The following is a 12517-nucleotide window of genomic DNA, read 5'->3' as shown; positions in this document are numbered from 1 at the left end:
GGAAAAAAGAAAAATCAGCCAATTTGTGCAAGATTCTCTTTGGTAGAAGTCCTAAGTAAATATGCTTATTGTAGAACCAAAATTAATGCTATTTTGTGTCTCTCTAATGTGACAAGGCTTTTGTTGCCTTCAACTATTCAGCAATGTCTACAGGAGGCATAGAATTGTTTTTATTTATCCTGCCTGATAACGAAACTGGTACTGACTGGAGGCTCAGGTTCATGCTGAAAGACTGAAACAGTTGTTAAGGGATTGTAACAGGCAGTTGTCTGTGATTTTTTTGGTAATGTTTTAATTTTGCAATATTTTTTAAAATAATACTTTAACTTAATTGTCTTAATGTCATCCTATTATCAGGGGAAATATATTTCTGTCTGAAAACAACTGAATGAATGTCTCATCTGTGTGTGCTCATCATGAATGAACGATCACAGAATCACAGACTGGGTTGGGCTGGAAATGACCCTAATGACCATTTTATTCCAGCTCCTGCCATGGGCAGGGACACCTTCCACTATCCCAGGTTGCTCCAAGCCCTGTCCAACCTGGCCTTGGGCACTTCCAGGGATGGGACAGCCACAGCTTCTTTATAGCTGGACAGGTTAATGTAAGGCAACTTCCAATTCATGGGGAAATGTAGGGATGAAGTCAGGAATATTTTCAGACAACACTTCAGTGACAAAGTTCAGTTTCTCTTTCTTTATCTACTCTTGGCTTCCTGGTATTAAACAAAAATTTCACATGTTGTAAGGTGCCAACCAGCTTTCATTCAGATGGTGTTTTTCCTCTGTTCCTTCTGCATCTTGTGCATTGCTGATAATTGAGCTTCAAAGTCAGTGTGGTTTTTGATTTTTGGTCTTTTTTTTAAGAGGGTGTGTGTTTAGGGAGTGCTGGGTACATTTAATCATCTTCTTTTGGCTGCTGGATAGAGAATCCTTTCCTCATTCTGCTCCATGAAGATTGTGTTCACAAATGGATGGACATTTTGGCTTTGACATGCAAAGATGCCACAGCTGGGCCACACCTGATTTATTTCACATATCTGCAGGCCTCTACAGAGCAGATTATGGTTTTCCTTCTCAAGTCTTTTCCCCTTGCAGAGGTCTGCTGTGAGGTTTTCATCCTCTGCAATCAGTTGTTGCCCTGCTGCTCCTAGGAACTGTAGCCTCAAAACATCTCACATGGTTTTGTTCAGACTCAAGGGAAAATTCCTTTAAATCTGCTTCCAGTCCTGCTTTTTAAAGGAATGGTATCAGTGAATGCAGAAGAATCTGGTTATGCACCTTGTACTCACTAGAATGTGACATTTCACTGCTCATCCCCCATCCCCTTACTTGGGGGTTGTCTATAGGGCTCAGCTGGAATTTTATTTCCAGCCAAATAAAGTCCAAGTAGGGCAGTAATGCTCCCTATGGAGGGGTGGGAATTGCTAATTCCCTGAGTTTAATTCCTGGAGCACCAGCTGTGTGTGCCACCTTCCAGCTGCACGAGGGTGAGCAGAGCCTGGGCTGTGCTGATCTGTCTTGGTGAGAGAGGACCACCCTTTTACCTGTAATTCAAACAGTTCCTCACAGCAAACTGTGAAATCAGAGTTACCATCACCTCAGGTGACAGTTTAGAGAAAACAGTCAAATTATTTTTTTTTTTTGACTCATCATGAATCCATTATTTGTCCAGACTTTGCAGACTGTGAAATGCAAGTCTTGGAGTCTTGGGATTCTGCTCTGGTGAAATCTGGTTCATTATGTTGCTGTTAACTTTCCTGCCAGTAGAAGCCTGAATGAAATCGGATGTCAGAATACTTGGGGATGATATCTACATTCTAACACACTGTGAAAATATTTACAAGCTTCCAAGATGAGACTTTTCCTGATTAGGGAAATCAAAGAATAGTTTTCCCAGCAGGCCTGCAGTTAGCTCATCCAAATTGCTTCTGTTTTAATTGGCATGCATTTCCTCTAAGCAGCTAGGAGTTTAAAAATATTTGACTTGGGCTCTACAGGACTGGAACCCTCTTCCCCCAGACACAGAAACTCTGGGAAAAAAAAAAACAAAAAAACCAAAAACAAACAACCAAACAGCCAGCTCAAGTTTATATTGCAATTTCTACAACAAAAATTCCATTTTTGTTTGACAAGGTTCCAGACCAAGGAACAGGCTGATATTCTGACTTCTTAATGAGGAAAATAAGGAAGGTGGGTTTTTTACTCAGGTGTTCTGAGTATGAAGTTTTTTGTTACCTGAGTTGTATCTCGGTGGGCTGGGATTTTACCTCTGCTCCACAGCAGTCTGCTGTTTTCAAACTGCACTTTGGGACTTCTTTTTCTCAACTTTCTAGTTTCAGAAGCATTGGGAAGAATGAGTAAAACCAAATAACCTTCATTAAATGTGACTGCTTTTGTCTGGGAAAACCAGCTACTGTTGTGTGTGAAATTAATTTACTGGAATTTTGCTTTCTCTTTTGTTGAACGTGTCTGAGGAGGGACATTTTTCCTAGAAGTTGTTCTCACAGGGAATGATGAGCCCAAATCTGGAGGATTTGGAGGAGGAGGAGGTGACCCTGTTCTATGGGTGTGGAAAGCTGTGCTCTCAGGATTTGGGGATGATGCCTCTTTATGTTCCAGGAAGCTTTTGGTTATGGATTAAAGCTGCTGAAGCCCACCAGCACCCAGAGCATGAAATCCAGCTCACTTTATTTATTGGGTTTTTAGGATGTTAGATAATTTTGATTGAAAAATGTGCCAGTATCACCTCCTTTAATCAGGATTTCTTGGTAGTTCACTTAGAACATCTTAAAAACATCAATAGGTAGAACATCTTGAACATACCAATATTGTGAGGTTTTTTGTAAAATAGCCCCTTCCCTCACCTCCACCCAGAAAAACAGCAAACAAAAAACACCACTCAAAAAACCATCAAGAAAAAAAACCCACCCAAACCCAGTGCAATAATGGGATTTTTTGTGGATGAGACTTAATTTTCCCATTTGTGGTATCTGGATGTATTTTGGAAATGCAAAGCCTCATGATGGGAATATTGCCATGTGCCAGCTACAACTTTTCTATTCCTCAGCTTTTGGTGAAGAAATAGTCAATATTCAACCACTTAGAAGGGGTGAGGTTGTAACGTCTCAGTCCTGCCAGCCTAGTGAGGGGCCTGGATTTTGGCTAGGAGAGATTTTGGGATGGGATGGAGCCTGAGGATCCTGTTCCATGGGATTAAGGAGCTGCATTAGCAGGGAATAATGTCAGTCACGCTCTGTGGCTGCTGTGTTTCTCCATCTGCCTCTCAGAAGCACGAGGTGGTGTTTCCCTGGTGGCACAGCATTAGGTGAGTCATGAGCAGCACAGACTGCCAGTGATTTGGTTTGGAAGCTCTGAAGGAAGTGTAAACTTCATATTTGTTGTTTATTGGTTAATATTTAATTGGAGGTGAAATTAAAAATTAAGCAGGCAAATGACTCATGCTGAAAAGCAACAGCACTGTCTTGCTGTGGCTGACAAATGACAATGTATTTCTAAGGACAGAAGAAAATATATTAATTTATAGCACAGGGAGCCTAAAGAGATGCTTTGATTGAGAGGAGTGGACACATACCACAGACAGATCATGGGGAAAATGTCTTTGATGCTGTGTTTAGTACCCTTTGCATCAGAAATGAAATTGGTAGATGGTTCTCTTCAGAAAACACTCAACCCTGGCTTTTTTCTGTGGTGATATGGAACAGTTTAAGAACAACTTTATTATTTTGAAGTGATGTTTAAAGAGATTTTTTTTTTTTTAATTAGAGCAATGTTTTTCCTATCTTCTTTTCTCTTAAAACCATGGCTGTTTGAGGTGCTCAGCTTTCAAAACCCTGAACTGCACTTAGGAACAGACTTTATTGGGTTTTTTTAACCACTGGAAAAGCAGCATGTTATTTCAGCTATGTTATCATCACTGTAGCCTCAGAGTCTTTCTGACAATCAGACCTCAGTCTGCATTTTGCTGTGGCTGGCAGCAGGCAGAGCCTGGGATGCTGCTGGTAGGAAGGAGGAGCCCTGTGCTGCCTCCTGGGATGAAGCCTGTTTCACTGGGCATCTGTGACATTTCTGGCCTGCAATTTTTTCCCCAAATAATGCTGCAGGCTGATGCTATTTCTGTTTGGAATACTGATCCATCCTGTTTACAAAAAGACAAAGCCATAGTGTGAGTAAGGCCTTTTCTTCCTGCTGGATATAGGGGATTACCTGGGGATGGGTTGAGGCTGAGCAGTGCCCAGGATGCAGCCATGGAGAGCAGAGTGTGGTTCACCATCTCCTGCTTGGCTATTGCTTGGCAAATGAAGACCCTTTTTAATTGCTACTTCTAGTTTCTCTTTGTTGTTTCTTGTAAAAACATTTTGTGCTGAAATTCTCATCTCGTGAATGTGAAAAGCAATATGTGAAATTGAGGGTGGCAGAAGTTCTTAGCACTGAAAGATACATCAGTAAATAGGATGGGGGGAAGAAATGTGCAGCAGTTGGCTGGTATTTGAATTTTGGTCTGTAATATAGTGAAACTTGAACTTCCTTTTTTTTTTTCCTCTTTAACTTTTTCCTCCACAGAAATCAAAGGAATGTTGAGGTTTGAAGCTGTAAAGGAGACTGATAGAGGTTCAGTTTTGTTAATTGAGCAAGGTAACTCCAAATTAGTGCTCACACAGGTCTGATCTTTGTCACTGCAGAGTAATGGCAATGTCCTTGGAGACTGGAAATAGCAAACCCTACGTGTTACGTCAACTGTAGCTGGGTGGGGAATTAAAATTATTGCACAAATATAAAACCAGGACTTGAAAGGCACTGGGCTCCTCTTGATGTGCTTTATCTGGGCATTTATATATAATTTCCACTGGGAATTGCTGTGCCTAGAAAGTTCAACATGTGACCTTTGCCTGTGACAGGTTGGTCAGTTATTAGGCTGCTGGGGTGCCCTTTGAAAGATCTTTTTTATTATAAAAATGATTCTGAGACCTCCAGATTAGACAGTGCACTCACACTAACCCGCTTGAGGCAAAAAAGAAACCTTTAATCTCTGTTAAAACTCTGCGTGCCAAATATAATAGCTGGTTTCAGCAGTATTTAAACCAACTTCATTAGAATATGGGAAGGGGAAACAGGTTTTAAAGGCTGGCTTTAGCAAGTAATCAACTGTCTCCCAGATGGCCCAAGTGGGACTCATTCAACACTGCACACAAAAAAGAAAATTTAAAAAAGGGAAAAAGAAGGGAAAAGAGAGAGCCCAGCAGCATGCTGTGTGTGTCTGTGCCTGCTGGTGGCTGGGCTCAGGGGAAAGGACTCCTCATACAGAGCTCTGCCTCTTCCAACGCAGACATCCCATGGCATCCATGCTGTGCTCTCTTGCACAGAAGGCAAGGCTGCAAGATGTAATGTATTTAAATATATTCTGCATTTGTGATGGTGACTCTATAGTTTTTCCCCAAGTTTCACCGTCCTTGTGCTAAAAACCAGTTTTGCTTTAACCCATTATGAAAACTGGTAGCGTTTAACCCGTTGTTAACCTCAGAGCCTTATCAGGGAGCCTTTGTTCTGGTCAGAGGACAGCCCGGGCTGGCTGTATGAAGCAGGGCACGTACTGTGGGTGCATCCTGCACGCTGGGCTAATCGCTTGCTAATTAATATTCATGACTCATCTCATTTAGCGGCTGCTCTTTGGACTCGAGCAACGCTGCTATTGGTGCTCGAGCTGTGGAGAGCTTTATCTAAGGCAGAGCCGGTGTTGTCCTGGGGTGGATGCTGCCGACCTGCAGCACCTCCAGGACACCCCACCGTGGTGCTGCACAGCTCTTGTGAGATGCCACAACCCGTTTGACACCGTTGCCTGTGTCCCATGTTGTAATGAGTCCTTTCTGCTTGTTCCCAAAGGTCCAGAGGAAGAAATGACCATGTAGATTCTACAGCTTGGGTGCAACATAATGGGAAATGGTGAATGGAGTGGAGCTGGTCTGCAGCCTTGAGAGCAGCCGTTCTGTGACCTCCAGTCTGTCAGGGACACCCTCCACGCCAGGGGCATCCTCCACGTCGCTCGCCGGACACACGCGGGATTCTTTTTAATTTCTCAGATTTGGAATTTGAGATTCCTCTCCTTCAATTTTTAAACAGTTTTAAGATTGTATCAACTACAACGAGTGGAGCAATATAACCAGCCACGATGGGTGACATGACAAATAGCGATTTTTATTCCAAGAACCAAAGAAATGAGGCCAACCATGCAGGAGAGTTTGGGTGCACACTGCAGGAACTGCGCTCCCTCATGGAACTCCGAGGGACAGAAGCAGTAGTAAAAATTAAAGAGACTTATGGGGAAACAGAGGGGCTCTGCAGACATCTGAAGACATCACCAACAGAAGGTAAGCGCTTCTCACTTCACTTGAATTAGGGGACTTTGTGTAAATGCTCTCCCGACAGCAAAGAAGAGGTTTTGATTCCTACCTGAACAGAATTCTCATGGCGCTGCCATTATTCTCGACAATAAAGCAAGTCTTCTAAGAAAGAAGGTAAACCACGCCAGCTATAACTAAAGCTGGCATGAGGGTGAAAGGAGTGCTTGTTTAAATGGCTAAATGCATTAATTCTTCCTTAAAATGACACAAGAAAATCAGCACATGTTTTAGGCATTGAAAGAGACTTGAATCTCTGTGCTTCTGGGGGTGAGAAGGTGCAAAATAGCTTAAAAACAGCTTCTAGGTATTTGGACGTCTTGAGAGTATGAAATGACCTTCTGAGATGCACATCATGATACTGTATATAGATCAGTATTTTTTTTATATTTATATATCAGTTGCTACTCTTCACTTATTACCATAGATAATTTTGCTTAAATCATCAGTCTGTGATTGTATCGATGTTTTTATTAGTTGCATTTCTGTTGTGTGTGAAACTAAGCTCCTTACTTTCTTATGTTTAATACTACCAATCATAACTTTCCAGTATCTGTTTTCCTAAGTTTTTTAGAGACTTCTACTTGATCATTTATTAGTCTGGTTTTCAATGCTCAAGCCAAATAGCTCCCTATAAGCATTGACAATGGGGCAATATTTTCCTCTCCTCACACAATTTTCTTTCTAAGTGCAAGTAAAATTCTGTTTTATTCTAAGAATTCTATTTTTGTCATTGTATTTTCATCTCCAAGGAGTATTAACACTTTTGGAAATTACACAGTCTTTCAGTCTATAATGTTTCTGCAGTCTTGTAAAGTAGCCAAGATGTTCATTTCAAGTTCTTTTCTTTTTCACAAAGATAGAAGTCTTGGCTTTGTTCCATTCTCTTCTTTCTAAAATTAATCATTTAGTTACCTCCAATGTTAAATGCCTCAAAGTCTGGAATTATTGGTGTGATCATAAACATGTCAGTTGTAGTGTGATACCATAAATTACCCCAGCTGAGGGGTCCCGAAGGAGCAGCTATCAATGTCTCAGCTTCAAGAATTCCACATTCACAGAAAGTCAGAGCTGAAGTCTCTGTCTGAGCCGAGCTCATGGCGGTGACTTCAGTTAAGTTTTGCCAACTCATTCTAGCGGTTACCTGGTCAATGTGAACTTCAAAGGAGATGTTAATTGCATTATGTGTTCAATTTATGACATCAGGGAAACTCAATTCCTCATATTGGAACAGAGTGTATGGATCCAGCAGCGTGGCACACTGACTCCAGCAGTAATCTATATCTGATACTGCAGATAAGGTAACTTTCCTCCAAGCATTACGTGCACTTCATCACTTGTGCATTAGGGAAAAACCTTTCCAGCTTCAAATGGCAATCAGCATAGCCTTGGAATCGTGAAGGCTCCGCTGGGTTTTAATTTTCAAGTGGATCACATAATAGGAATTCCCAGTCGCATGAAGCTTACATCTTACTTTCAATTGTTTTGCTTGGAAAAATTCTCTGAAATGTCTTGTCAAACTCCGGAAACTTTCACTGGAGAGAAAGTATCCACCACAGAGAAACTTTAAAGGCTTATGGCAAACATAAGCTTATATTTAGTTCCAAGTTCCAAGACATTGTTTTTCTTGATTCCAAGCTCAGTGAAGAGGCTATCCACTTGGAGACATGACTATTCTTAAAGGAAAGAAACATAATCATTTCTTATGTGGAAATGGAATCCTAACATCAAGCAGACATGATTTGAAAATTAATTATTGGCATACTTAGTTTTATCTTTTGGTATCTGCAGCAAACTCTGGATTCCTCATTGAATAACTTTATGAAAAACCACAATTTGCTACAGTGCCTGAAAATCACTTTTCCAACCAGGCATCATTTTTGGTGAAGCACGGGTCACTGAACTTCCTTTGTTTTTCCTACTTTGGTGTGTTGCACATCTCGCATGGTTTTATGGGAAATATGAAATAAGAATTACTGCAGGGCACTTCTTTGAAGAAACCAAATGGCTGAGCAGGAGTCCTGAGTGACTGAAACAGTGAAAAGGACCTGACTGTAGAACTTGGTTCTTCCTTGCCTTGTAAGCCCTTCCAGAATTTATCTGCATGAAGTCCTTGTAATTCTGTGGGATAAGTGCTGAAACAGATAGCAGAGCAGAGGAAAAAAAATGTTTCCTGGCAGCAGGGACATGATAATTTGGTAAAATGTGGCCTAAACTGAATTTACTGGTTTATTTAGAAAGCAAGAATTAGTCATGAGCTCAGAGCTGACTCAATTAATTTCCAATATTAATATATTATGTCCCACCTATGGATTGGTAGGATCAATCACACTTACAAGTGCTTTTTGAGACTGTTTTAAAGGCCCTGAACTTCTCAAGTTAAGACATCATATTTGTAACTCAGATGTCATTGACACTGCTGTGAGGTTCATTTCCCAGTGAACCCCTGTCTCAATTCAGCCTGGAGCTGGGGAAGTCTGCTGAATGTTGGGTAGAATAATATCTGCATTCTGAATGAATTAATAATATTATTATGGGTTACGAGACTTCAGTCTCTCCTTTAAATTTTTCTTTGATTGCTCCTTTAGCTACAGATGCAGTGGAGATCCCAGCTCTCAGTTACGCCTGAGGGATTTCCTGCCCTAAAGTGATTATATTATGATGTAAAACTCCCATTTAAGTGCTCATAAAAAGAACCCCCCAAAAATCTATGGAAATAATTTATATGAAAAAATACACATATGTGTCAAATTTACTTCAAAAGTATTTATGTTCAGATTGGTTTCACTTTCATAATCCCAGAAATATCACATATAGGCAGGATCTAGCCCTGTCACTTTACAAAACAATGCTGAATCCCCCCTTGGGCAGAGCCGTGCTGACAGTTGTACAATTTTCCATGCAATTGGAGTCTCCGAGGCCCACTGGAGCATCAGTGATACCTTATAAAGGACAGCTGGTAAAATGGGATGAGTTAGTTGGATGAATACCAAATGAGACAGGAATCCACTCACTCCAATACTTAACTATATTTACCCAAAATTTTATATAGTGTCCACCAATTTATAGCAACTTTTTCATCTACTTTTCCTTATAAAAATGTTTATTTCTTATAGGAGTACGTCAGTGAATTAAGTTCCCTGATTTCTTGCTTAAAATACTTGGATGCTGGAATTTACAGTGCATGTAAAAAGTGAAGGATTCACTGCGTGTAGGATGATGGAATACCCTAAATGGGAAGGAATCCACAAGGATCATTGATCCAACCCCTGGTCCTGCACAGACACCCCAACAATCCCACCCTGTGCAGCCCTGGGACCGTTGTCCAAAGGTTCCTGGAGCTCTGGCAGCCTTGGGGCCATGCCCCAGCACAGTATAGTGAAGCTTTTTTAATTTTTATATGAAGGAAAAACCTTTCCATGGTGGTATCTGTGCAACCACACCCCAAACAGGCGCTCCAGAAGGTGTTACACGTTGGTGATGATGTTACAGCACTACAGAAGAAGTCTTTCTGTCAGTATTTACTGGATACAGAACTGGTTAAGGTTCTAGAAATGGACTGGTAGAGTGCACTGGGGGAAAACGTTTCAGCTTCATTTTTTGGCTTTTTTTTTCTGGCTATAGGTCTCAGGATACCATGAAAAGGTTTTATGGAAAGACACAATATCAATTAACAGTTAACTGATAATATTTCTACTGTGAAAGCTGACTTTTTAATCATCCCAACTGCTCTTAGTTGAGCTACCAGAGAAGTTCTCTCTTTTCAAATGTGTATTTGTTGTGTGGGGGATATAGGGAGAATTAATTGGGCCAGCTAGGGAGGTGTGTTTATTTTTCATTATTGCAATCTAAAAAGCCTTTCACAATTCTAACGATGAGGTAGAAGATGAAGAAAGATTTAATGCAACAAAATTAACCAGCTGCTTTTAATACTCGTTAGTTTTAGTTCCTCACACTTGCTTCTATAAAAATGCACCTTTAATAACTTAATAGTCTGTTTGGAAGCTGCTCTTGCTGGTTCACACTGAATTGCAGTCAGGTGCACCACTGTGTTCAATCAGCTACAGAGATGCAAAGAATTTGGAAAGGAAATTGGGAAAGGAATGAAAAATACTTGATTCAGACAAATAGAAGTTTAAAATAGAAATATAAAATAATTTATTCTATGACTGTCAGAGACTGAGCTTTATTTTAACACACTGTCAAAACAGACCATGAATGTAAAGAAATTGGTGATAGCATCATTTTCATTGTTAAAAGAACACTTGGTCATGTATTAAATATTATCCATAAGTTCAAGATCTTCTTACGTGATTTTACATTTAAGGTTAGGATGGATAACATTTGATTGATTTTATAATCTCTTTAAAAGGAATATTGCCAGCTGCCTGAAAGTAGATTTGAAGAGTTTCTTTGTGATGTTGAGCTGAAATACTTTGGAGACCTTCAAAGCAGCACCTTAAAAGCCCTGTAGGAGCAGACCTGCTCATCCTCTCTCCGGATCACCACCCTGCCTAATTCCTCATCCTTATTTGTGGTGTCAAAACATCTCTTGTAGTTCAGGCCCATTTGCCAAGCCCCCAGGCAGCAGCCAAGCTCCAAGTCCACATCCAGCCCTTATCTGTATGCGTTCTCCACACACGGAAGGTTTGGTTTGAACAATGAAAACAGCTCTGGCCATGAAAAATCCCCTCAGCATTGGCAGGGCCAAGGCCTCGCAGGGCTTTTTCCTACCTCGCATGGAAAAACCCCACGGAGGAACTTTAAACTCATATTTCACCTGGCTGTTCGTGCAGTGCCAAGTGTGGCTGAGCTGGTGAGAGCTTGGGTAACTTGGCATTTTCCTGTGGTTCCATCAGTGGGCACTGGCTGCTCCCAAGTGCCCCAACAGGCTCCCAGGGACCTGTCCTTGGCAAAGGGGCTGGCTCTGTCCATGGGGGCTGGCTAAGAAGGAAGGGGGTCCTGGATGCTCCTTCATTTGGAAGTTGCAGTTGCAGAACCCCTCATGTGTATCCCAGCTGGGTTTGTTCTCCCTGGGGAGGAGAAGACCCCAGGGAGAGGCCATTGCAGTCTCCCAGTATTTGCAGGAGGCCTGTAAGAAAGTTAGGGAAAAATGTTTTAGCAGGACCTGTTGTGATAGGAGAAGGGGTAATGGATTGATACTGAAGGAGTATGGAATGGATACTGATCTAGATTAGGTATAAGGAGGGAATTTCATACAATGAGGGTGGTGAAACACTGGATCAGGCTGCCCACAGAGGTGGGGTATGTCCTACCCCTGGAAATGTTTAACATCAGGTTGGATGGGGCTCTGCGCAGCCTGACCAAGATGAAGATGTCCCTGCTTTCTGCAGAAGTTGGGCTGTACAACACTGAAATCATCATTTAAATAATGGGATGATTCCATGATTCTCTGCCGTTCTCTCTGGGGGAGTTGGAGGGATCCCTGGCTCTGTGGGAAGGGTGGGCAGCACAGAGCGTGCACAGAGGCTTCTCCCCAGTCACAGGGCATCTGGCAGGGTGGGAAAGGCTGGAAGAGCCCGAGGAGGGATGGCTGTGTGTGAATAACACGTGGCAGGTTTGCTTTGGCACACGGGGCTGTCTCAGGCCTGGCCCAGCAGGAAGGCTTGGCCTTAGGGAGGTTGCATTTGGCTCCTGTGTCCCGATGTGTCCGTGGGCCAGTGCCAGGCAGATGTGCTGCCCCAGGGGTTCCTGAACTGCACTCCCTGGACCCACTGGGGTTGGCAGGAATGGCTCTGTACCTTTGACACTCCTGCTGCAGGCAGCATGTTCTATTTCCATAAAATCACATCTCCATGTTTCATGATTTGGAAGGGGTGCATGGAGCTTTCTTGGCAATGGTGCTTCTTTTCCTTATCTAATATTTCCATTGTTTGTATAATGGAACAGCAAACATTCTTCCAAAGGTTATCCAAACATAAGCATCTCAAATGAATGGCTCAGATTTTTCTCTGTGATAAGTCCAATTTCATTGCTCATTTTGTTACTGGGTTCTTGCATGTCGTGCCACTTGCTGATTTACTTTGGCTTTGTTCAGTTACTTGTGGAGAACTAGAAAGATATTGTATGATGCATTTT

At 41.8% G+C, this 12517-nt stretch overlaps 1 protein-coding gene across 15 annotated transcripts in view; it reads left to right on the top strand.

Moving 5' to 3' along the window:
• ATP2B2 (ATPase plasma membrane Ca2+ transporting 2) overlaps nucleotides 1-12517 on the top strand; it is a 394438-nt gene that overhangs the window by 224344 nt on the left and 157577 nt on the right. For all 15 annotated transcript variants that reach the window (XR_011002928.1, XM_068201521.1, XM_068201531.1 and 12 more), the window contains one exon: nucleotides 5904-6388. Coding sequence is in view for 14 of the 15 variants with exons in the window: in XM_068201521.1 (XP_068057622.1) it covers nucleotides 6190-6388 (199 nt within the window). In the remaining variant the exon portion in view is untranslated. The remainder of the gene's footprint in view (nucleotides 1-5903; nucleotides 6389-12517) is intronic.

Source organism: Anomalospiza imberbis, chromosome 11, assembly GCF_031753505.1.
Source record: "Anomalospiza imberbis isolate Cuckoo-Finch-1a 21T00152 chromosome 11, ASM3175350v1, whole genome shotgun sequence".
Lineage (NCBI taxonomy): Eukaryota > Metazoa > Chordata > Aves > Passeriformes > Viduidae > Anomalospiza > Anomalospiza imberbis.
This window is presented reverse-complemented; position numbering and strand designations above follow the sequence as displayed.